Below are 25985 nucleotides of genomic sequence, written 5' to 3' on the forward strand. Positions count from 1 at the left end.
TGCGTTACTCCAAATTAGTTTTATTACATTTTTTATTAAAATATTGAAAACAAATATAAAAAAGAGTTTATGAACAACTAGACTCATTTACATTGATTAATCAATTTCTTGCTAATACTTCCAAGCTGACGTGGCAACAATTGGCCTATCGTGCCAGCAAAGCAGCATCTCCGCTTGTTGTTTGACGACGTGGAATCCCTCCACTCTCCCTCTCCTCACTAGACACTCTGCTTGAAGCTCTGCCAGTTGGCTCAGCCCCGCCTCTCTTAATCCTGCCGCCGCCAGCGCCTCCCTCGACCCAATCCCTCGCCGGCCCGCCGCCTCCACAATCATAGGAAACACCACAAACGTTTCAATCATCTGAACCCAGTCACCGCCGCCGTCAGATTCAGCTGCTTCCAGTGATTCCAGCAGAGCGGAGTACAACTCAATCCCGTCGATCACAGCCTGCCGACACGACGACGATCCGGAATCAAGCCCCCCTTGGATACCTACGTGCACCACCACGTATGGGGACACTTGTGGGAGGTCATTCAGGAACTCCGTCCCCACACGATGGAATATCTCCGGAGATAAAAGAACGGCCACCTTTTCACCGTCGGTGAATTTAATCGATCTGAAAGATAGATACTCGAATGTTCGTACCGAGATAAAGTCGATAACAAACCGATCGATATTAAGCTCACGTGAAAACTGAACTAAACTCTCCCTAATCAGCCTCGACTCCACCCCGTACTGTTCACAAACAACAGCCGATATTCGGAGCGCTGGCGGCGGCGTGGCTCTACTGGCTAGGTCTTTCATGAACGAAGCCCAGTGGCCGCCGAGCCCGATGTCGAAATCGATGACGTGGACACTTGTCGAGTTGTCCATGACATCAAGCACGGCTTGGTTAGCCGTGAAGCTGGCGAACATTGGAATCGGAGAGATGGTGGAGAAGATTTTCTGGGCTTTGATGGTTTGAATAATTTCGGAAGAAGTGGTTGGGTGACGACTCGGCCGAGTTGACTCGGTGAGTAGGCACTGAAGGGCTTCCTTGAAATAGAAGGCAATTCTCTGGAGAGGTTTTCCGGCTGGAGAACTGAGTGTCTGATTGAGCCGCGAAAGTAGCACGTTCCCGAGTTGAAGTGAGTTGGTGTCGATGGACTCAGCGAGTTGGATCAACTCGTTTACGTAGCCGTCCAAACCGGTGAAGCTATCAAATGAATTGATACTATAGGGATTATTATGGATCAACGATATATCCGAGAGAGAGCCGAAATCAGTTTGTAGAAGCTGATTTGAGTACTGATCGGTTGGAATAATCTGAGTCAGCGGATGCGAATTGAGTTGATGAATAGTGGGTTTGGAAACTGAGTTAGGATCATGATGATCATGCAAACCCAACTCGCTGAAAGAATCCCAATCCACCAATTGTGGGTCCACCAATATCAAAGGCTTTTGATTAGAAATTGGACTGCCACATAGCTCAAGAACTGATTTGGGCTCGTAGGCGGCGGCGGCGGCGGCAGTGGCGGTGGCGGGCGGTGGTTTTGGGTTGTTTTGAGTGTTTACAGAAAAGGGAACCTTCATTTTGTTGAATGAGAGGGAAAGTGAAAGTTAGAGAAAGCAAAGATGTAGTTAAATCATAAATGGAGTTCCAAGAAAATATTGAATAGGTTAGGTTTATATCTTTCCCAAAATTGGCCGATCTTAGATATATAGGGTAAATTACGACCACTCTCGAGGTAATATTAGATTACAAAAACTCACGCTTATTTTGGTGATTACAATTATCTCTTTCCCTAAAAGAAAAATTACAATCATCCGTTCAACTATGAATCTTCTTATAGGTACACCATTATGGTGTCAAATTTTATAGGTACACCATTATGGTGTCAAATTCAACATAATCTTCTAGATTTCGTGGAATGTTCTCTAATTTTCGTTTTGCAAAAATATAGTTTCTGATGCACCACAATCTGATATTTACAAGTCAAAAAACACAAGGAGAATTAAATCACATATAACACACCAATTCGCCGGTACCTAACCCACACAGACCAATGAATAAATCAAACTTGGTGCCTCCGCTTGGATTTACGAGCACGCGCAACCAAACTCAGCAATCAATGGTTTAGTTCTAATTGATTATATATCTGCATTAAAGGTTTAATATTTTCGATGTGAGACAAATCATTCATCTTTTTTTCTTAATTGGGGAGATTAGTTACCTAGGTAGTTGTAATTACTTAAATATGGTTATTTTATTCGTAATTTGATTTTACGACGGTGAATGTAATTTACCATAAATATATATGGATAAGGGTCGAATACCTCCCAAAATCATCCCAAAATCATCCCTAGTTAGATTATGATTCAAGGACCTATTAGAACAAGGGGTCAATTTGTCTCTCATAGTTGTAAATGTAGAAATCAAAAGATTGGTACTACTACTTTCAATTAGTGGTTAGCTTTATTAACTTTTGCTTCTTGTGGCTTTTGATAATTGCTTCACATTTTTCATCTTAATATATCAGAATCTCTTTAAAGATCATCATCGAAAACATTTGGCTTTCTTTTTTGATAATCATGGAATCCGTAGTCGAACTTATAGGAACACTGGGTAAATCACTCTCGTATAATAGCTTACAAATTATACAAGAGACGTAAATCATGTTGTTCCCGATACATAAAACGGGTAGTGAATTTAGTAAATTGGTTGAACAAATTAATTAATTGTTGGAAATCTGCTATGAACGAGAATTTTGCCGAGGCGAGTTGTCTCTGTCCTTAAGACGAAATTTCCCCGCAACGGTGCTAACGGATTAAATGAAAATCGTCTCCCAAGATACAACGGCAAAACTTGGAATAGGAGCACTCCAAATCCCAAGTACGACGAACTGTACTTTGTGTAGAACTTTTCGAGAGAATCTGTGAAGGGTAGGCTTAATATGTAATAGGCTTGTTTTGGATTGAAGTGAGGAATTTTGGGAAAGTTAGGGTCTATTTATAAGGTTCGAAAAGTAGTGTCCTTTGGAGCAAAAAGGTACCTTTTGTTTTGAATGGTTGCACCATTTCGAGTTGAGCCAATTGGGAGTAGTTGCACCATTTCGAGTTGAGCCGAATGGTTTGCATTGGTTCGGCCGCACCAATTCAGACCAATCAGACCAATCGAGATGGGCTTCGAGTAATAAGGGTCCAATGGGTTAAAAACCCATGACCTAATGTTTTTGGCCCGTCCCAATATTTTGATATATATACAGCTCAGTACTTCTCTACTTTTCCAATGTGGGATAACTCAAATCCCACTTTCCTTATATTTTGGACTAGTATTTTTTTCATTCACCACAAAATTGGTTCTAATCCAAAATTCATTTATATACTCAATTAGACCGTACAATAACATTGATAAAAAATTGTTCATGACTCAATTTTTAACCAATTTTCCCAACAATCCCCCACATGAATGAAAACGAGGGCGTCGATTCTCTCTAGAGTTCCCGCGAATAGTATTGCATCGGGATAGGTAGCATATAGCTTTGAACCTTCCGTAGTGGAGTTACATCGGATTTACTAGGCTGAGTAGTGAACGCGATGTCTTGAACTGTCAGCCGTTCGTGTAAACCAAGACAATGCAACCCACACAATACTATTCTCACATTTCCTTAGTTCTCATGATTGTGTCCGTTTTGGCCATGGACACACATCTTGGATTCATAAGTGTTTGTCAAGTTTTTTTGAAGCGGCCCTCACTTCATACACTTACATAGGTGATCTCCTATTAAAGGTATCCTGCCAATACCTCACCTTTTGTTATAAGGTTTTGGAATCATTAAAAGCTTTCGCTTATCCTTTACCCTCTCTGCAGGCAGCACTAATGTCTATCACGGGAATGAGTTGGAAATATATTATTCCATAGGAATATATACTCCTTAGTGCATCACTGAACTTTCTTAGCTTAGTTGTCCCTTTTGAACCAGTTCTTGGGATCTCCAGTCAGCATGGTTGGGTTACCACCAAGATTGTCCTTAATTTATGGGTTTTAATCTCACTCCCCTAGACAGGCAATATGTTTGATCTCTTTAGTTGACTTTTAGTCGCGGATCCGCTATTAACCATTGATTTTCATAATCAATGTTATATTATTTCTTTTGAGATCAATTGCCTAATGGTCTTATGTGTACGAGTGTATCGATACTTAATTGCCATTATACATGTCGTTTGTGCCCTTAACGTAACCGATTGGTTATCACAATTTATTCATAATTGTAGACACCGACTTAGTCCAATACGGAACATCCTCCAATAATTTTATGAAGTTTATTCAACTTCTTTTATAACCTTATCTCAAGTTATACATTCGAATTCGACCATGAATCGAGCTATTCAATTTTGTTTGAGGATTTCCAAGATACATAATCTTAGTGGACTCATATATCCAATGTACTTTCCTAATACAATAAGATATTTTCTTTAATGTAATCCATTTAAAGGCTATACTTAGATTACCTAAGAACCCTTATAATATCATTGAATGATTATTATTTTTGGAATTACATATTTACTAGTTTGCAATTCATTATGCTGCCAAACTATCCAAAAATATTTGTAATTGAACCATTGTTCATCATTATTTTTGGCAAGGTAAACCCTTGGTCTTTAGATAACTAGATCAATTTTCTAGTAGTGTCTCAACATGAGACTTTCAATAAGACTATCTTTGTCTTAGTGATTTTAATCTGTAAGATTACATCGTCTAGACCCTCGTCTTTTGACATCAAAATTTTATTTTTACTTTTCCAATATTTTCTCAGCGTTCAAAATAGTATCATGATCACTATCTCATGATTATAATGTCGTCTATAGACATATACTTCCATGTGCTTTTAATATAAACACACTGGCCACACTCGTTATTGCTAACACAATTTTATCAAATATTACTTTAGAATATTTCCATAGCTATTTAATTTAGCTTGATATTACAATGTTATAAATAATCAAGATTTTTCCATAGCTATATAATTTAGCTTTATTGGACCACCCTTAATCATTCCTTTGAATAGTCCATCGAAACCTTAATGGTTTACTACTTGGAAGAAGACAAACTAACTTCCACGTACATTCTTCCAATGTAGACAATATTTCAATAATTGTCCTTTGTTCATTTTATAACTCATAAATTATAAAATCAAATCAAAATCAAACATATTGATTTTCTTTGTCATCTTGTTGTATCTTGGTTGTTCATCACTTTGATGATTTACCAATCACACATATTTTAACTTGGTTATTCATCACTTTGATGATTTACCACTTAGACATTTATTAGTTCTCTTATTTAGAACTTATTTATTTTCTTATTTTACAAGAAAAATATAATGTAATTTGCATCAAGAATGACTATCTTATGCACAATCATTATTTGCATATTCAATGAATATGCTTAAGTATTTTATCCACTTAACTATACTAGGCATTGTATATTAACTTAGGTACTTTTTTACCTTTGCCTAAACACCCCCACATTTCTAAATATTTATGTGGTTAGCTCGGGATAAAGAACCCCACATTTCTAAATATTAATGTGGTTAGCTCGAGATATCTAATTTCCACCACAAATTCTAGAGTATATATTCTAGAATTTATCAATATAATATCCATAAACTTTTTCCAAAAGTTTTGGTTCTCATTTTTCATTCATTTGTCAAAGTTGGCTCTTTCCAACTTTCATTCACATAACATTTAAATGCTTTGAAATCCTTATTTTTATTTTATTAATAAGGATACAATGAAACAAAATACATTTCTTCTTTAGTTAGAAAAATATTTTGGATCACCAATAAGATTTAATTACAAAGTATTGTTTTTCTTTCTCTCAAGAAAGCACAACAAGAAAAATCTTCTCAAGATACTTAAATCTTGTCAACAATTAAGATAATCAGATTTCTTCTTTTTCCTCAAAAGAGAAACTCGTCAAGATACTTAAATCTTGTCAATAAACAAGAGAATATTAATCTCTTCAAATGGTGGTTGATCTCCACTATTCAACATTAAAGTTAGAATATATAAATTCTAATCTTAATCATTCATAATTTAGGATTGCATGTCCTAAACATGCTGTTCAAAATTCAGTCAAATCCAACGATTTAATTCTACAAAACGAGCTCTTAAGTAAACTGCTCGAATTTTATTTCAACAAAACATCCATTGTTGTTAACAACTATTTCGGATCTTTGAAAAATCAAAATCCGATCTCATCCATTCACATTGTAGATCATTATTTTGCAAATGTGATATCAAATCAAATCAAACCAACGATTCGATCTTCTTTTATGTTCTTGAGACAAGAACTACTCATGTGTTATCATGAATTGAGCTTCTCTTTCTTTCAATTTTATTTCAAATCATGCTTTTAATTAAACCGTAATATGATTCATATGTACATCAATATTATAATAAACATAATATTTGACATGTGAGCACGTCTTTCATACTAGTTGATCATAGAAAGAAACAATATATCAAGCATATTATATCAACATATACATAGTATACGCACGAGTATATAATAACATCAAATTTGAACATAATATTTCATGGCATAAATAAATTCATGTCCAATATAATGAATCGATAAAAATTCTATAGCACGTAATCAATGCATGTCAATGCAATAACACAATTCTAAGGAATTAGTATGGCTTACGCAAAAAATAATATGTATAATAATATTCCTCTTACTAAGTAACTCATACTTAATATATGAGACAAGTCTAATCGATCATGACAATAATAAAAACGTTAATAAGATCACGTACTCACATATTCGAAAATCAATCAACCGGACAGTTCCACATCAAATTGGGAGAAAGTTAATCCCATATCAAACTATAAGCAATTTATGCAAATAAATATTGCATTTCCATGAGAAATGTCATTAGTATAGCACTTATCATGCGGTTTATGATAAACTTATTCAAATAATTAGCACATACGCTATCACTTTATTTTATTTAGGATAAAAATATTTCTATTATTAATGCACATACACAAACATCGTGAATATTCATTAAGCATATATATTGTATATGGTTTACCATGCTTCCACATAGAAAATTAAACTATCATGCAATAATCCACCATTATATCATATAGCATTATCAATATATTTCACAAATAGATTCTTATAATTAAAAAGCGTACCCGATAAATTATATGTTCGTCAATTCAAAATTTGTGGGTAGCACCAAATCGTGTCAATATTATGGCAGTGCTGAATGATTTATTCATATCTCTTCCATCCCAAGTCCGATTTTGTTGATTCAATATGATCCGAACAGCCAACAAACTTTTCTACAACTTTTATCTTTTATGTTTTCTGAGATTCGGACCGGATCATGATCAAAATAAGCCTCGAAGTCGGAATAGGTGTGCTGTAAATTTGCACCTACAATGGAACCAGAAAAAAAAATATTAAATAATATTCATGAATCAAAAATAATATAAAACCTCATTATTGATCTTCGATTCAGTTTTCTTTCACCAAAATTTCGTGCATTGGACATTGGTGATGAGTTAATATGCGACGAGTTGCATTGGTCACGAACGGTTTGTATTTTTCATGAAAAGGTGCATTGGCAGTTCTGCCACCCTTTCGTGTTTTCATCATAACTTCCTCGTACGATCTCCGATTGTGACGATCTAACATGTTCTGGAAAGCTAACTTGATTATCTACAACTTCTGTGAAATGTTAATTTGCCATATTCGGACTTTAACACCTTCGAAAATGGGAAAGAATGTGGACTTCATGTTCTGTCCGAAAATAAACTTTCTCCAATTGTATTTTGTAACTTCTTGATTTTTGGCAGACTATCTTCTTCTCCATCTCGTTTACCAAAGTGTGCAGAAAACACAATTTACTAAATCAAAAAGATTTCGTCTTAAGATTGTTGTTCCCGATACATAAAAGGGGTAGTGAATTTAGTAAATTGGTTGAACAAATTAATTAATTGTTGGAAATCTGCTATGAACGAGAATTTTGCCGAGGCGAGTTGTCTCTGTCCTTAAGACGAAATTTCCCCGCAACGGTGCTAACGGATTAAATGGAAATCGTCTCCCAAGATACAACGGCAAAACTTGGAATAGGAGCACTCCAAATCCCAAGTACGACGAACTGTACTTTGTGTAGAACTTTTCGAGAGAATCTGTGAAGGGTAGGCTTAATATGTAGTAGGCTTGTTTTGGATTGAAGTGAGGAATTTTGGGAAAGTTAGGGTCTATTTATAAGGTTCGAAAAGTAGTGTCCTTTGGAGCAAAAAGGTACCTTTTGTTTTGAATGGTTGCACCATTTCGAGTTGAGCCAATTGGGAGTGGTTGCACCATTTCGAGTTGAGCCGAATGGTTTGCATTGGTTCGGCCGCACCAATTCAGACCAATCAGACCAATCGAGATGGGCTTCGAGTAATAAGGGCCCAATGGGTTAAAAACCCATGACCTAATGTTTTTGGCCCGTCCCAATATTTTGATATATATACAGCTCAGTACTTCTCTACTTTTCCAATGTGGGATAACTCAAATCCCACTTTCCTTATATTTTGGACTAGTATTTTTTTCATTCACCACAAAATTGGTTCTAATCCAAAATTCATTTATATACTCAATTAGACCGTACAATAACATTGATAAAAAATTGTTCATGACTCAATTTTTAACCAATTTTCCCAACAAATCAGACTAAGGATAACAATGTATATGAATGCTGACAATAATGCAATTACAATATAGGGCCTTTTGGCTCCCCATTTATATATATTCCCTCTCATTAATTCTTGAGAGTTAACTTTATTGCAAAAGCATTCACCTTTTAAATATGTTTTTTTTATGTCTTTTTGGCTCAAAACAACTTTAATTATTCTCTGCATCAAAGAGCAAATTAAGTATAAGCACTCATGTCTAATCAAGATTTGCACACCTTCAATTCGCTTAACTTTTACTATGCTAGTGTGAACACGTTTCTCTTTCTTCCTTTCTTTTCGGAAAGAGTACGAACTCCGCGGGTTATTTATTTATAATCTAATTGAATAAATAACAACTTTTTATGTAATAAATAAAATAAACTAATAATACGCGTACACATTCCGTGACAAATTGACTTTAATGTTAATTGAGCTACGGCTTAAATTGGACAAATCAACGAGTTTCAATCAATTTCTAGAATTTGGACTCGATTTTGTTTCCATACTCAAGAAATTATATTGTTTTTTTGTGAAATTCATGTACATAGATCTTTGTCTTGATTTCACGATTCTTGATCGTAGAAAGTCATTTATGTTATTTGTTATGTTTGTATCATATTGCAATTTAGATGGAATCATTCGATATTTCTACATGGAACAAGCACATCTCTCCTTAAGTAGTTAGGAGTTAAGTTACAAAAAAAATGGATAATAAGAAAATAAAAGAAATAAGAGAGGGAGCTTGTAGCATACAAAAGAGAAGATAAGTGTGGGTTTAGATTCTGATCAAAGATCAATCTTCAATCATACATAGATTTGTCACATCCTTTTCTGCTAACTCTCAAAAGCAAAGGCAAAAGTCAGAATGGGAAATTCACTCTGTCACACTAGTAGTGTATCTTGTATCACATATGATGCATGGAAACTTCTATACATAAGTATTTTTGTGTTTGGGAAACGTTTCGACAACTAAAACACCATGACACCTGTTGGAAATATTTTGGGAGTGCTTCTATAAATGTTTAAAAGTTTCGAAGATGTTTATGATAATAATGAAAAAATAGAAACACATTTCCATCCAAAAAAATTCACAACCCGTTTAATTAAAAACTCATAATTGCCTACGATTAAAAAATCTTAAACCTTATGTTTTTTTTTTCTTCACTTCTAGTGATGTCTTCATATTTTTTGTAGATGTTAATTCCATACTAAAATAAATTCAGATGCCCCCGTATATTATTTGTAGAATGATAATTCGGATTGAAACTTTTAAATTATATATAATTTGTAGACACAAATATGTAACTGACAATAAGTATATAAGTTAAACGTTTTAATATTTTTTAGAAATTATGAATGAACCCCAATACTTATAATGTCTACATTTTCTCCACACGTTTATGTGTCCAACTTTTTGAAAAATCGAATTTTTCCGTGTCCGTTTTACTGTGTCTCCGTATCTGCATTCTCATGTCTGTGCTACATAAATTTTCACTAGTTGGAAAATGAGGGAAAATTAGTGAATTATTTCATAATTCAAATTAGTGCCAACATATATATGTTCCTAAAAATAATGTTATCAGAATTCAGAACCACAAAATGTCCATTCACAATATAGTTATTTATATGCTATACCTGATGAAAATTACATTGGGTAATTGTTTGCCGATTATCCACACACTCCAATGTGAGTGTATATGTGTTTGTGGTATATGAATAATAAAAATATGTCCCGTATATTTCACCCGATGTAGCATAAAATAGAAATTCAAAATATAATAGCGCGAACCACGAATTAGGAATTGAAATTGGGTAGTTTGAGAATATCAATGAATGGGATTATTATTAATTAAGCAGGGCTACTAATTATGACACTGATTAAACATCGAACAACTAAACAAGCAAGGCAAGCCCAATAAGCCACAGTCCAAAAAGTCAAAGGCCCAAAACAAGGTCAACAATTCACCACGATTTGACTTTGTCCCTACATGCATGGAAAGCTCACCCAATCCCAAGCCACGTGTCACTCCCTCACTTGCACGTGTCCATGCAAAAGCCACGTACCCCCCTCTTCTTCTTCTTCAACATATATTCTGTGTGCTTTTAATTTCACCTCTCACTCAATAATACATTTAATTAATTACTACAAAAATGTCGAAGAGAAGCTTCTTCTCCGGCGGCCCCCTTTCGGCGCTTTGCGTGCTGTCTGCGATATTATTTCTGCTAACAATCGGCGCCGCCGGTGCTGCTGTGCACGCGGAGGAAGGAGTTCGGGCTTCGGGCTTTTTAGTGAAGAAGGAGAAGAGGACGACGGTTGTTTCGACTGAGTACGGAGAGATCTCGGCCGCACGTGCCGGAGATAATATCAACGGCTCTTATCTACTTCACTTCTTCACCTTGGACCCCAATTCTCTCTTTCTTCCTGTCGTTCTTCACGCCGACATGGTTTTCTATGTCCATACAGGTATTCATCATAATATATATATTTTCTATTTTTAATAATTTATATTTTGAAGAAATACATTTTAATTTTGAAATTAAAAATAATTATAGTTTTTTTAAATATATATGCTAATGTATCCCCATGTAATTAGTATGCTTATAATTACCGAGCAAGGGCAAAAATGTCATTTCTAAAAGAATATTCCATGGTTTGGGTAATTGCATCCGCCCCTCTTTTAAAATATTTTTGCATAAAATTTATGTAATCCGGTAAATAAGCGAACCAAATTGTATATTCAGTTCGGTAAATGTAATGGTATCAAATGTTGGCGTACTGCAATTTTGGTTCGATTTTATCGATTTAACATCCCTAAATTTACATTAACATCTAGAGGGGTACTTTCGTAGGATAATAAACAGTTAGGGGTGGCTGTCTGTATACACAGGGAGGGGTTTTTTTAATTTGACCATTAAGTATGGGGTGGCCGTAATTGCAAATGTAAGGGAGGTTTTTTATAATTAGACCTTATCTCAAGGGGTTTTTTTGAAATTCTTCCAAATTACGAATACTGTTAATTATTTCAAAAATTATGGTTCCCCATAATTGCATGAATTGGGCTTGAGCAATTGCTTTAATTACTTTAGCAATTGGTTTAACTAGTTATGGTGGTGTAAGTTTGTGTGTGTGTAATTTTCATGAGTTTGTAATGTGTGTGTGTGTGTGTGTGTGTGTATATATATATATATAGGGAGTGGAAAGTTGAGTTGGACAGAGGAAGATGAGCTTAGGACCACCGATTTGATACGAGGAGATGTCTACAGACTCGAAGAAGGATCTGTTTTCTTCTTACAGAGCAATTTGGAAACTACCAAAACCGAGCGACAAAAACTTCGCATTCACGCCATCTTTACCGATCCAAACAATGGAGGCCTCCACGTACTAAAAATTACATTTTCTACATTAATCACACACACACACACATTACGTATTAGTATGTTAATTTGGCAAATTTTAATGCAGGAACCGATAAACGGACCTTATTCTAGCATCCGCGACATGGTTCTTGGTTTCGACAGCAAAGTTCTGCAAGCAGCTTTCAATGTAAGTCGGTTTGTCAATTTGGATTTCCGATTTTCGATTTTTCGATTTTTCGGTTTTCTAGGTTATGTTTTGTAATATTGAACATGATTTTTGGTGATGAATTAATATAATCTTGTGTTTCTTTAATAAGGTGCCTGCGGAAGTGATAGACGAAATATTGAACGGCACGAAGCCGCCAGCTATCATTCACGGGGTGACGAAAACCAAGAAATCAACTTCTTCGTGGGAGGTGGAAACTCGATTCGTACGAGCCCTTCTTCGAGGCAATGTTTATAATTACAACATATTCGAAACGAACAAGAAGAAGAAAAAGTCGAGTGTGAAACTATTCAACCTCTTCAAAGAGAGCAAAGATTTCGAAAACTGCAACGGGTGGAGCACAACGGTAACAAGAAAGAAACTGTCTGCTTTGAAAGGCTCCAACATTGGTTTATTCATGGTCAACTTGACCACGGTAAGTTTACTACGAGCTAGTATACAAACTATTGCTACGTACGGAAATTAGTTAATTAATTAATTAATATTTAATGTGAAGGGGTCGATGATGGGCCCGCACTGGAACCCTATGGCTACTGAGGTGGCGGTGGTGCTACAAGGGAGGGGAATGGTTAGGGTTGTATGCGCGAGTGTTTCGAACGAAACGGAGTGCAAGAACAGGAGATTCGAGGTAGAGGAAGGGGATGTATTTGTGGTGCCGAGGTTTCATCCGATGGCTCAGATGGCTTTCAATAACGGGACTTTGGTTTTTATGGGATTTAGCAGTTCGGCGAAGAGGAACCATCCGCAGTACTTGGCGGGACAGGCTTCGGTTTTTCGGACGTTGGATAGAGATGTTTTGGCTCTGGCGTTTGATGTTTCGAACACGACCTTGGATCAGCTTGTGGGCCCACAGAAGGAGTCGGTGATATTGGGTTGCGTGTCTTGTGCGGAGGAGGAGTTGAAGATCGTGGAGGAAGAGAAGGAGAAGGAGAGGGAGAGAAAAGAAGAGGCGGCGAAGGAGAGGGAGAAGGAGAGGAAGAGGGAGGAGGAAGAGGCGGCGAAGAAGGAGGAAGAGAGGCAAAAGAGGGAGGAGGAAGAGGAGGCGGCCAAGAAAAAGAAGGAAGAGGAAGAAGAAAGGAAGAGACGAGAAGAGGAAGAAGAGAGGCAGAGGAGAGAGGAGGAGGAAGAGGCGGCGGCAAAGAAGAAGAAGGAAGAGGAGGAAGAGGCTAGGAGAGAGGAAGAAGAGAGAGAAAGGAGGGAGGAGGAAGAAGCAGAAGCAGCGGCGAAGAAAAAAGAGGAAGAAGAAAGGAAGAGAGAAGAAGAGGAAGCAAAACGGAAGGAGGAAGAGAAGGCGGCTAGGAGAGAGGAAGAAGAGAGAGAAAGACGGGAAGAAGAGGAAGAAGAGAGAGAAAGGCGAAGAGAGGAAAAAGGAGCGAAGAGAAGGGAAGAAAAACAAAGGCAGGAGAGGGAGGAAGAGGAAGCTAGAGAGAGAGAGCAAGAACAAGGGGAAGAGGAGGCTAGAGAGAGAGAAGAGGAAGAGAGGAGAGAGGATGAAGAAGAGAGACGAAGGCATCAAGAAGAAGAAGCTAAACGGAGAGAAGAGGAAGAACAAGGAGGAGGGCAGAGCGAAGGTGAACGCGCGGCAGAGGAAGAGAGAAGAAGGGAGGAAGAGGCACAAAGGGAGGAACAAGAACAAAGAGAGAGGGAAAGAGAGGAAGAAGGAGGTGATGAATGGAGAGCTGTGTCTTTCTAATTCGAGTATATTCGCAATTAGTATTCTGTAATTTTAGTTTTAAAAAAAAAGTGTTATGTCATCCCATCATCTCCAGTTTTCGGGATTTTCTGTTAATCTGAGTTTTGTAGTGTTCTTGTTGATACCTTCTTTTAAGTTTGAATAAAATGTTAAATGGTTGTTCGTACAGTGTTTTTGTTGGTTTTCGAGTTTCTTGATTCATGTTATATGGTTCGAGTTCTACTTAAGTCCTTTTTATTTCGTAAGAAAAAAGAAGAAGAAAAAAAAGTAATCGCAAAAGTAGTGTCGGTAGTATTAATCATTCGTGCAGGTTAAACACTTCGAAAGCAGAAACTAACTCAAGTGGGGGGGAAATTCCAGGCATTTTTAAGCAGAAACAAAAGAGACAAGAACAGTTAAATCATCAAGTTTACCGCCATAGTAAGCATATCCAGCTTCTTGAGCAGCAGTAGAAAAAGGAGTCCTATGTTTCCTGTCCAAAGCTCGCGCACGTGCCACATCAGCTATCTTCTTAGCTGTCTCGTCCGGGCCCACACCATCTCTGACCGAATCGCCCACAATAGCCGCTATTTCTTTATTATATAAGTTATCGAACAACCCATCACTCCCCGCAACAATTACATCTCCAGCCACTACCGGAATCTTGAAAACCTAGACAACACATTTATAACCGTACATCACTATAAGACAATTCGAAACTAGGACGGAAGGGTACTGTGGTAATTAAATGCTTTCCAACTGACCTGTCCTGAGCTTGGCATATCGCCTGTGTTGCCTCGTTCGAGTTGGAAAGTGAAATTGAATCCGTGTTGTTGAACGGGGGATTCGAATATTATTTGACCGTCTCTTACGATTGTAAAACCGCTGTCTCCAAGATTAATTGCGTGAAGATCCTGTCCGATTAAAGGAAAAATTACGTTAGAAGCAATTTATAAATCTTCTTACATGATTTGTGTTAAAAGAAGCTAAATACGAAATTCGGATAAACAAAACGCAACTCATTTTGATGTCTTGAAGACAGATTGTATAAAATCTTACGGTTTATTGCATTCAGCACCCCTATGTTTACTATAATTGTTAAAAAAGATCCTCGTGTTATTAATATTAGCAAAACTCCCACTATAATGCAACCTTTTTAGCAAACAACCCTAAAATTTCCACGTTTAGGGGGGCTGTGTGCTAAAAAAATGCATTGTAGGGGGGTTTTGCTAATATTAATAAGACGGGGACTTTTTTAGCAAATAGATATAATACAGGAATAATAATGCAATAAACTCTAAAATCTTGCACACACGAAAATCCAAACTATCCAAAGTTTGGTAACACAAGATAAATTCAAATCTATCAATCTAAATCGCTATTAAATAAATAATCATAGTAACAATGAAGAGAAACCGAACCTGGTTTCTGAGGCAAATGATGCATGCAGTCGAAGAACCCATGGCATTAGTTCTTGCATGGGCTTTTTCCAAAACGAGCAAAGGGTCAACGTCACTGTCCGTATTTTCTCTAATAGCTTCGACCGAATTAGACATGAGCTCACGCGCGTATATTCCTGCATTGACTCCCACATCCGCCCATCCACCGACTCCATCAGCCACACCAATTACTTGCTCTTCCTCGCATATAAAATGTGCATCTTCTCCTCCCGTTTTTAATTTTTCCGGATGGGGCATATAACACACTCCAGAAACTAGCTTCAGAACGCTGTGATTCCGACTCCTGCTTTAAAAAAAATTACGGAGCTTTATCAATGTACATTTAGTAAGGTTTTGTTCACGGAGAAAATTATGTAAAATAAGATTCTTGACTAGAGAAAACGTAAAATTGACGAAGTTTTATATTAGGCCGAAATTCTGCACTCTTGGTAACGATACTCGAATTTAACTAAAAACTGAAAGATTTATCTCCGTATTTTGAATTCAAACGTCGTGGTTGGATTGTAAAAACAGGGGAGAGTAGATATCGTACGAGGCTTCAAATGTGACTAATTAATTTAGTATTGATTGTCATACTGATGTTAAAATTCCATGCATTTTTAAAAAACGGGGGTGCGAAGATGAATTTAAAATATCTAGGGAAAAACAAAAAGGAACGGAGAAGTTGAAAGGGGAGTAATGCTAAGAAGATATTTAAATTCAAACGGGGGCTTAGACGTGCAATTCGATAAACTTCTAATACGTGTTCGGAAAAAACTAAACATAGAACCTTCTACGAATCAAACAAATCTAGATTCCAAACCGAAATCGTCAGTACTGAGATATAAACACGAATCCATGAATAAAAGAAGGACGTACTCGTCAGTCGAAAGTGCAAGGCTCGAAAGCGTCTCCACACTCAAAGATCCGTCACTCGACACTTCAGGCGCATTCCCATCAGAGTAACACGAAGACGAAAAACTCCGAGGTTCACTCATCCCTTTCGACGAACGAGCACCACCAGAGTTACTACTACACCTCCTCACAAAATCGAAAATAGGGGATTCTCGAAAGCCATTGGGGCTTCCATTCCCTCCACTTCTTACGCTAACCCTAGCTTTACGGCATACCTTAAAACTCCTATCTCCGTAAAAAACACCACCGGGCTTCAAGAAACCCGACACATTGCCACAGCTGGACAGCAGAGTATCAACCACAACATCCCCAGAGGCAACCATGGAAGAAGAAGCCGCCATTCGATTTTTACCGCTACGGGTGAAAAGGGTTTCTATCAAATGGAGGGGTTGAGATTGATTTACTCTTGCAGCCCTAGGGAAGCCGAAGCTGAGAGCAACATTCAGATTGGGAAGTAACCAAGATGGCATTTTTATCAATGAAAACTACACAAATTCAATTTAGGGTTTTCATTTGGGGAAAAAACCCACATACGGAAAAGCTCCCAATTAAGCAATGGAACCTGAAACAACAGCAGAAGATTGGGGCGAAGCCATTAAAACACACACAAGTAAACTTAATTTCATTTTCTACATTCAGAAGAAGTAAAAAACAAAAAAAAAATTGATTGGAATTGGGGAAAAGGAAATACGAAATAAACGAATATGCTTTGATAAATCTGGAAATGGAAGTTCAAGAGAAGAAGATGGTAACCTGGAACGGCTGATTGTTAGAGGAAAGATGCGCCTTTGTTGCCCTCCTCGTTATTATTACAAAAATACGTGAAAGGAAATTAAATTAAATTAAATCAAATATAATGTTTTCTTTTATATATATATATATATAAAGGAAATGCAGAATGGATAATTAATATTTGAGTAATTTGTGAGGAGGTGGGAAAATGCTTATACATAATCACGTTCTTTTGGATATGCCGCCCACCAATTGAACACAGACAAAACTAGAGAGAGAAAGTGAGAGAGAGAGTATTTCTTTCTGGGCTTCAAATGATGTTTTATGAGGCCTGTCTTTTTAATTTATAGTTTTCCTTTTCTTTTAATTGGGCCAACCAAATATTTTTTGGTCCATTTTTTAAGTTGGGGACGTATATAAAGATGTAATCGAATTGAGTCGAGCTTTTAGATTTATTTGAATTTTTATGAACTTTAAAAATTATGTTTGATTGACTTGATAAGCAATCGATTCGAACTTGAACGATCTTTAACGAAGCCTACAGCTCGAGACTCGAGTACCCCCATCATCTATACACATTTTATCATCTTATCAAATGAAAGTGTGTCCAAGCTGGATTCTTTATGTTAACAAATCGAATAGTGATCGACGTTGAATCAAATATCGTAGTTTTATTTGATTTTCAACTCAACAAGTCCTTGTATATATCGGGGATTATCATCCCAATTATGCGACGCGTTAAGTTGGATAAGATAACATATTAAACCTACACTGATAAAAAAAAAAAAAAAAAAACATATTAAAGTGTATATGTTGATGTTAATTTGCATCTCATTCTTTAATGTATGTTTTACTTTGCTTGTTGAATAATTTCACTTATTTTGTAGGGTTGAATCGTCAATTAAAATTTTAAAATGGCTTGTTTCTAAAGTATAGTGAATTAAGGTTTGTGGGGCTAGTCAAATGATGTTTTGGTCAACCACCCCACACCTTATTTATTATTCCATCAAACATATATGCATTCATTTAAAGTTTAAAGAAAAGGTAAGGAATTATACTTTTAATTTTAATGGAAAATATCAATCTTAGTAAAAAAAAAAAAAAAAAAAAAAAAAAATCAAAAAATTGAACTATTAAATATTAAATATAAAAATGCGTAAGATTCTTTTGGAAATGTTAAAGCGTCAAGCAAAACCCCTATCGAGTCGATTGGTCCAAATGATGTATTTCGTCTAACTGCACCTTATTGTACTATATCTTAATATTTTCTACATATTAGATTGGATTAAATTAGGTTGAATTAAATTGCTGTTGAATAAATAATTATTTAAGTAATAACATGTTTGTTTTTTAGATTACATCTTATTGGAACTCCAATTGCACTTTGACGATTGATCACGAAATTAACGTGTTGAGGTTTATGCTCTATTCGATCTCTCTTATTATTGTTGATTATCAACTGTTGTAGAAGAAGATAGCAGAGTGAGCTACGGACTAGGTCGTTCTCTTAATACGAATTTTACGACCATTTCTCAAGTGAGGTGCATAAAGGTTCTGATCGTGTCGTTTATGGGATACAACAGTTCAACCTATCTCTCCGCGCCGCTGTATCTTCACCGAAACTGCACGTTCAAGTGAAGTAGAAGCTTACATCCAACACACAATAAGAGCTCAACATATGTGTATATTATAAAGAGAATATATAATCTTCGGAAATATACTTTTATTTATCTTTTTCTCCTCACTCTTGCAAAGCCACAACACCGCCCCCCCCCCCCCCCCCCCCCAGTATATAATATGACCACCATAAAACCATCTATTTAATATTGAATTAATGAAATTTACGGTGTTTTATTTAGGAAAATAATGTTATTGGAGGTTTCAAAATCAATAAATTTGTATAGATTATAGCAAAAAAAAGACATAGAACATTACGAAAATATCCTTGACATCATGTGTATTACAGCTAATTAACTAAGAGTTATAAAGAGTAAAATAAAAATAATGCAATTAATAATTCATCTAAAAAAGACAAAAACTGGTGGATAGAAGAGTATTATTGTTTTGATGTTATCCATATCTCATGAATGTGGAGTGTCAATTCTCATCTAACTGTGAATTAGCTTGCACCAAGTTTTAGATATTAATTCTATGATATTCATGCTACACCTTTTATATATATATATATACTAAAAATCACAATCAAAAGTCATCATTTTGTTGGGAGAGTAGAAATGTGTAACGTTTAACGATTCGAATTTATTTTATCACAAACACTTTTACGACAAAAAGTAAAATAAAAATAATAATAATCGAGTTCTATATCAAATCTATATGTTATATTCATGAATTTGACTCATTCAACAGACCGGAACTATAATACGGCATATGAGATTCTAGTTCTACACCTTGTGAAATATATCACGTGGATTTAAACTGCAGATTTGCATAAATAACTATTCAGTAAGCACATATACACATAGGTGTATGTATTATTATATATAGATCAATTGGGTAAAACCACAGAATGAATTTCACCATGTATAAATTTTACAAAACACCCATAACTATCTTTTCATGGCAGAATGAGAGGTTAAAATAAGACATATGTGAACTAGTAAAATAATTATGTTAAATTCATTATATTTTACACTTCTTACAATCGGATAAAAAAATAAAAAGTTACGGCCACCCTTAAGTAAGGTTAACTTACGAAAGAAAAAAAAAACACCTTATATTTTGTTAATTACAAACACAACCATAAACTATGAATTTTCATGAGTTTGTACCCGTTTTACTCCATTTTATACCCGTTTTACTCCATCTCAGCTCCACATTTTAAAATAAGATGAATCTTTTGAGAAGTGATTATAATTATCCAAACATTAGAGGTTTGTTCGTAATTTAATCTTACCTCAACAGTGATCATATTTTAAACAAAAAGAAAATCAACTAGATAATTTATTTACACTAGATCTGGATCCACACTTAAAATAAACAACCAAAATTATGATTACCTAAAAAGAATTGACTATGTCCCATATTATATTGACTTTGCAGGCATTTCATACATTAATTATAGAAAGGCACATAACAAATGTTTTAAATTACTAAACATATTTGACCCAAAATATAAAAATAAAATAATAATAATAATAAAAAACAAGTCCTGGTCGGCATTTCCATCACAACACATTGAATAGTCTCAACTGCTCCTCTGCCTCCTTTGATTAATTAATGCCTTTTCTTTTCTTACCAATTATGTAATAATTTACTAACATTTTTTAGACAATTTTGTTTTTCCTTTTCTTTCTAAAAGCAATCAGCTTCATTGCATGTCTTCGCCACCATATTCTCCACCACCACCACCGAACGGCGGCATCGTCATCAGAGCCGACAGCCCACCGCCAGAACCACCACCGGCTGCTGCCGCCGCCATACCCAACCCTAGCAAATCAAGAGTAGTGTGCTTCGGACCAAAAACCGAAGGAGTTCTCAACATCAACTCCTTCAAACCGGCCGACCCGCCGTCACAAGCCAATCCCAAGCCGAGACTATCGGGCTCGAGGTGGGGCCCGCCGCCGCTCCATTCTCGAGGTCCGTTCGAGTTCAAATTCGAAGAAGACGATGAAACCAACCCTAGACCCCTGAGGAGCGACGCATTCGATGCAGCGGGCCCCATTTGTGCCGCCTTCTGCAGCAGCGCGGTGGCCGACATGGCCGCCGCCGCCGCCGGCTGCGGCGGTGCGGGGGCGTATTGTCTGCGTTCTTGGCCGGCTGTTCCGAAAGTTGACGACAAGCAGAGAGATATCGGCTCGGAAGATGGAGGGGCACTACGGTCGTTTCCGGAATGGAATAAGTTTGCGAAACCGTTTGTTCGGGAATGGATGGTTCCGGAGGACGTGGACGAAGCGAACAGGCTGGCGAATACGTTGCTGCTCGAGCTTCCGTTAGTGCTGGAACTGCAACTTGGTTGCGTTGAGTTTGTGAGAGAAGGCGGGGTGGCATCTTCTAATAACCGAGTCGTACTCTCGAGAATCTCTGCGAAATGTACAACATCAAGAAGTGATAAAAAAAGAAACTTTTTCGAAGAAAGTCGAAAAGAATGATAAATTATAGTGTTCCCTTTTCTTCTTTCAGCTTTTGGATCTCAATGCTTCTTTTGCTTTACAATAAATTAAATAAAGATTGCATTTTTAAAATTTTTGTATCTATTGAAGCATGTGTTGTTTAAATATGTATAGTTCTTGAACATTAAAAATCCCAGATCAGCAAGTTTAAGGTTTTATACTGTAATAAGAGACAAAAAACAAAAAAAACAACTAAACTCCAAGATTAGATACAGACAAAGTAACATGAGACAAAACCCAAATCTCAAATTGCCAAAAGATTCAATTTTTACCTGGATTCTGTAGAGGAAAAACAGATGGCACCACCGTTGTTGGTGGCGGCGGCGGCGGCGTTGGTGGCGGTGTTGCTTCAACATCTTTACCTTCATTAGAATTAGGGTTTTCAGCTTTTGATTTAGCACTTTCTTCTGCCAATGCATCACAGAATGCCCTGTGTGTAATAAAACTATCCCTCCTGCACAAAATCACCAAAATCAAGAACTCAAACAGAAACCCCACAAATCAAAGAACATGATTAAAAAAAATTAATATTAAAATTAAAAAAAATTGGGACCTGGAAAACAGAGTACCGCAATCGCATTTGTACTCTTTGGTGCCACAAATCTTGGAGTGGGCCTTCCAATCGGAGCGGACGGCGTACTTCTTGGAGCACTTGTCGCACTTCCACTTCTTCTCGCCGTGCTTCCTGCAGAAGTGTTTCTTGATCCCGGTCAAATCTCCCAACGCGCGCGACGGCTCGTGGTGCACACACCCCTCTTCGGGGCAGACGTACACCCTCTTCTTCACTTCTTTACTCGACCTCTGCCTCAGCTTCCATGGCAGATTGTGGCCCCTCCGGTGAAGCTGCAGATTCTGGTCCCTCTGAAACCCTTTACTGCATATCTCGCACACGAATCTGTTCGTCGCCATTAGCGTCTTCGGCGATAGAGCCACCACCTCCGCATCAGGATCTGTTTCAGAATCAATCCAATCAAGAAACCCGGATTTTTTTTTTATTATTAATTTCTTTTTCTTTTTTTTTACCTGGCATGCCGGGAAGATTTCGCTTCTTCTTGGCGGTTGGTTTTGGAGGACCTGTCGGAGAATTGCCGGAGATTGTGGAATCGTTCATGGTGGAGGATTTTATCCAAATCTGCAGAATTTTATATTTTTTTTCTGGGTTGCTGTAAAGATTGTTTTTTTTTTTTATTGATGTCAACTAGTTAGTCTTGGATGTTTTAGTAAGCCAGCTACCGGTTCCTTACCGGTAAAGCTCAAAGAAACCAGCTGCTAAGTAAGAAAATCATGCCGGAAAATGATCGACGGTGGAAAGGTCGCCGGTCGCCGGCGAAGATGGAGAAAAAACAGAGAAGTTTTGAGGTTTATGAGATGATGAGGGCTTAAATCTAGGTACAGAGTAATGGGTTTGCTGGAAAGTTTTTGGACTGGTTGATAACGCCGGCAGCTTAGAGAGAGAAAGAAGAGAGAGAGAGAGAGAGAGAGAGATTGACGAGTGTGTGTATGTGTGCGAGAAAGTCTCCGGTGTCTGGCTTTTTGGGCCTCACACTTCACTACTACCTTTCTCCAAAAAAAAAAAAAAAGAAATATTAAAATAGTGCTTCTGAAAATTAGACCTTTTCCACAAAAATAAATGATTAAATAAATGCAGCAGTAATTACTATATTTAGCCATAATGATAGTTCCTTCAAATTTCACTTCCAAATTAATAGAATTTGAGTAAATCAGTGTTTTGAAACCCGGACTGGTTGGTTGAACCGATTAAACTGCGAATCATTGTCTTGTTCGGTTTGGTTTGATCGGTTGAATCGTTATATTACAATCCGAGTGAAAATTGGGTTTTGGTGCCCAAAATTGTGTTTTTTTTAATAAAAATACAATCAAATAAATGGCAAAAAAAATATCTGAAAAAAGAAAATTAAAATATTTTTTTTTTCAAATTCGAAGACATGTTATTTTATATTATAATTGCTATAATATTTGAAATGATTCAGTGTGATATGCGTGTGGTTGATATGTTATGTGCATAAAAGAAACATAAGTTTGATTTACATTTTAATTGCAAATGAGTAACCAGTAAATTAAAAGAAAATATATTTTATTTATTACAAAATTATGTATAAATAGTTATAAAATAAAAAATAAATAAATCGGTTGGACCCCAGTTGAATCGGTCCAAGTTTCCAACTGTGATCCAGTAACTTGTCCGGATCAATATCCGATCCTTTTTTTTATTAAAACATGAAAAGTGCAATACTAACAATATGTTGTTGGATTGAAGCTTTTAATCACACAAGTTTTCATTCATAAAAAAAAATACTTAAGTTTATATTATATTTTACTTCTAATTCTCACTGCGAAATATTTTATAAGTCACTATTATTTAGTCAACTGAACTTGACATTTGACAATGGTAACCAAACAAGCACTAGATCTAAATTTTAGAGCATATAATATTTGCATTTTGTTAACCCTATTTTCAAAATTATTCTCTTTAGAAAACACTAATGTAGCTCTCGGAATACTATTCCATTCATTTCATAATATATGTCGTTTAAGATTTGGTACATATTCAGATAAATAATTAAATACTATGAAATATGGAAAAATATATAAGTAAGATTAACATAACATTTGTCATCAATGAGATGATAAGACAAAGTTAATTTTTGATATAATTGAATTAATTAATAAGGATAAAATATAAAATAACACATTTAAAAATTACTCGAACTACAAAGTGAGAGGTAATACTGAACAATTTTTTTTTATAAAGCGACAAATAATTTGAAATAGATGGAATACCCTCTAATCCCATTCAATTTTTATCACTTACACACAATTATCAATATTTTTTTTTTTCATTTTTTAGCTACAAATTAAGTAACCATGATTAAATTGTTAACCACAATAAATAATAGCATATAAAGTTAGAGTGAAATAGAGTGTGAAAAGACAAGTTGTAGATAAGACCATATTAGTTTTAGAAAAAGATGTATCAAAGTTCAACTTTTCCACTTTCATCTAATTTTGAGGAGTGTTTGGGAAACAAGTTTTAATCCTAAGAGAGCTGTCAAGCATGTGTTCTATCAAGACCTTGAAAAGTCAAACGACTATGATTAATCCTTAATCATGTCCTTATCCTCCTCCTAATCCTCCATTTTAATCCCTCGTGGAGTTGATAGAAATACATGTTTCAATTATTATGTAGATTGAGTGTTAATCCATTGGCTTTCAACTTTAAACACGTGATTAGGTGGTGGTGTAGTGTCAATCGAGAAAAGTTAACTTTTGGCTCGTAAAAAGTGTCTTCGAGTCTAGTAAGTATGGTGAAATTTCGAGCATAAGTTAGGTAATTCGTATAAATTTGAGTACGATGAACGTATAATATTTTAAGTTGTTTCTGCCAATTTACGGTTATTCCGTCAGTTTAGGCGGTCATGGACGGCATGTGCTTCATCCCGTTAGTCCTGACCAAACAAAAAGGACCAAAATTGTTGAATTTTCGAAATATGGGGAATCAAATGTATTTTCTATAAAGATGAGGGACCAAATATGAAATTGATGCAAATTTGTGGGATGAAAAAAATATTTGCCCATTAAATATATCATGTAAGATCAATGCTTCCTAACAATCCCTGCGAATTAAAGATTTTTTCTATGATACACCCGATCAATATTACATTGGGTAGATTTTCTACCGTTGATCTACACACATCAATGTGAGTGTATGTACTTATAATGGTAAAAACTACTGATTATTTCAGTCGGTGTAACTAGGGCTGGGACTGGGTTGGGTCGGTCGATTACCAACCTAAAATTCGACTCATCCTTCAAACCACTTTTGCTCAAATTTGAAAACGGTTGCCGATCCAACCTTTGTCGGGCGGTTGATGGTTGGCAAACGAATCTTTGGTTCCGAACTGGGTCGGTTGATGGTTTATACCCGTCACCTAGTTCACTTAAAAAAAAATTAACGAAAAAATAGAATTAGGAAATTCAAAATAATTTCAAACATGCACGTGAGATTTAGTGGAGTTTTGTGGGTTTTTTATTTAAGCTTAGGCATAAAGAAACTGGTTGAAGATTTAGATCATTTTTTTTTCCTTTGTAGATTGTTTCAAAATTTAAAATGCTAATTATTTTGATCATTTCAATAACCACTTAAGAAAACACAACATTTATTTTATATTTTTAATATAATTTTAATAGTATAGTTGGATAATCGATAATTATCAGTTAACCAACTTTTGATAATATTAGAAAACACCAACCGACTCATTATAGATGGGTTGGTTGAAAATTTCGATCCGATCCAATAGGTCGGTTAAAAATTGATTATCCATTATAGATAGTCGGTAATGGATCGATTGATGGATGAAAACCAACTCAATCCCATTCGTAGGTGTAACATAGTATAAATCATAATTGACACGTTTTTTTTCTTCTCCAAATTAAACGTTAGTGGCTCCACCGGCCAAAATAAAATATCTCCCAAAATACATAGCCAAATAATTTAATATTCAATAGAGCGAAAAGTATTGGTTGTTTGTTTGTTGTCTGAAAATGTGTAAAATCATGCTTAGATATTTTGACTTGTTACCCAAATAATGGAAACTTTTAATTAGGGTTTGCTGATTCAAAAGGTTCAATTTTCCACTAAAGAATTAAAATGTTTGTTTTTTCTCTAGTGGACCACCCCAATTTCCATGCCCCTATACTATAGTTAAGTTACAGAGTAAAAGGGACATAACCTTATTTAATTTGGGACGACACAAGGGTGGAAATTGGAACAA

At 36.0% G+C, this 25985-nt stretch overlaps 4 protein-coding genes across 4 annotated transcripts; 1 reads left to right on the plus strand and 3 right to left on the minus strand.

The window, feature by feature from the left end:
- Positions 1 to 10: 10 nt before the first annotated feature.
- LOC105975334 (scarecrow-like protein 15) lies at positions 11 to 1679 on the minus strand. The gene has a single exon (XM_013000522.2). It carries the CDS (start codon positions 1570 to 1572, stop codon positions 112 to 114), a length of 1461 nt encoding a protein of 486 aa, XP_012855976.2. The 5' UTR covers positions 1573 to 1679; the 3' UTR covers positions 11 to 111.
- A 9135-nt stretch (positions 1680 to 10814) lies between these two features.
- LOC105974522 (vicilin-like seed storage protein At4g36700) lies at positions 10815 to 14165 on the plus strand. Its single transcript, XM_012999640.2, has 5 exons — positions 10815 to 11185; positions 11913 to 12100; positions 12185 to 12265; positions 12396 to 12719; positions 12801 to 14165. The coding sequence occupies exons 1-5, from the start codon at positions 10873 to 10875 to the stop codon at positions 13995 to 13997; spliced, it is 2103 nt and encodes a 700-aa protein (XP_012855094.2). The 5' UTR covers positions 10815 to 10872; the 3' UTR covers positions 13998 to 14165.
- A 100-nt stretch (positions 14166 to 14265) lies between these two features.
- LOC105974526 (putative protein phosphatase 2C 80) lies at positions 14266 to 17378 on the minus strand. Its single transcript, XM_012999644.2, has 5 exons — positions 17084 to 17378; positions 16295 to 16892; positions 15398 to 15719; positions 14741 to 14890; positions 14266 to 14648 (listed from the first exon to the last, which is right to left on the minus strand). Exons 2-5 carry the CDS (start codon positions 16798 to 16800, stop codon positions 14364 to 14366), a joined length of 1263 nt encoding a protein of 420 aa, XP_012855098.2. The 5' UTR covers positions 16801 to 16892; positions 17084 to 17378; the 3' UTR covers positions 14266 to 14363.
- A 2697-nt stretch (positions 17379 to 20075) lies between these two features.
- Positions 20076 to 22801, minus strand: LOC105974532 (zinc finger protein GAI-ASSOCIATED FACTOR 1). Its single transcript, XM_012999650.2, has 4 exons — positions 22216 to 22801; positions 21746 to 22142; positions 21465 to 21646; positions 20076 to 21103 (listed from the first exon to the last, which is right to left on the minus strand). Exons 1-4 carry the CDS (start codon positions 22301 to 22303, stop codon positions 20391 to 20393), a joined length of 1380 nt encoding a protein of 459 aa, XP_012855104.2. The 5' UTR covers positions 22304 to 22801; the 3' UTR covers positions 20076 to 20390.
- Between the last annotated feature and the right edge of the window lie 3184 nt (positions 22802 to 25985).

This window comes from Erythranthe guttata, chromosome 8 (genome assembly GCF_056151865.1).
Source record: "Erythranthe guttata isolate IM_541 chromosome 8, IM_541, whole genome shotgun sequence".
NCBI lineage: Eukaryota > Viridiplantae > Streptophyta > Magnoliopsida > Lamiales > Phrymaceae > Erythranthe > Erythranthe guttata.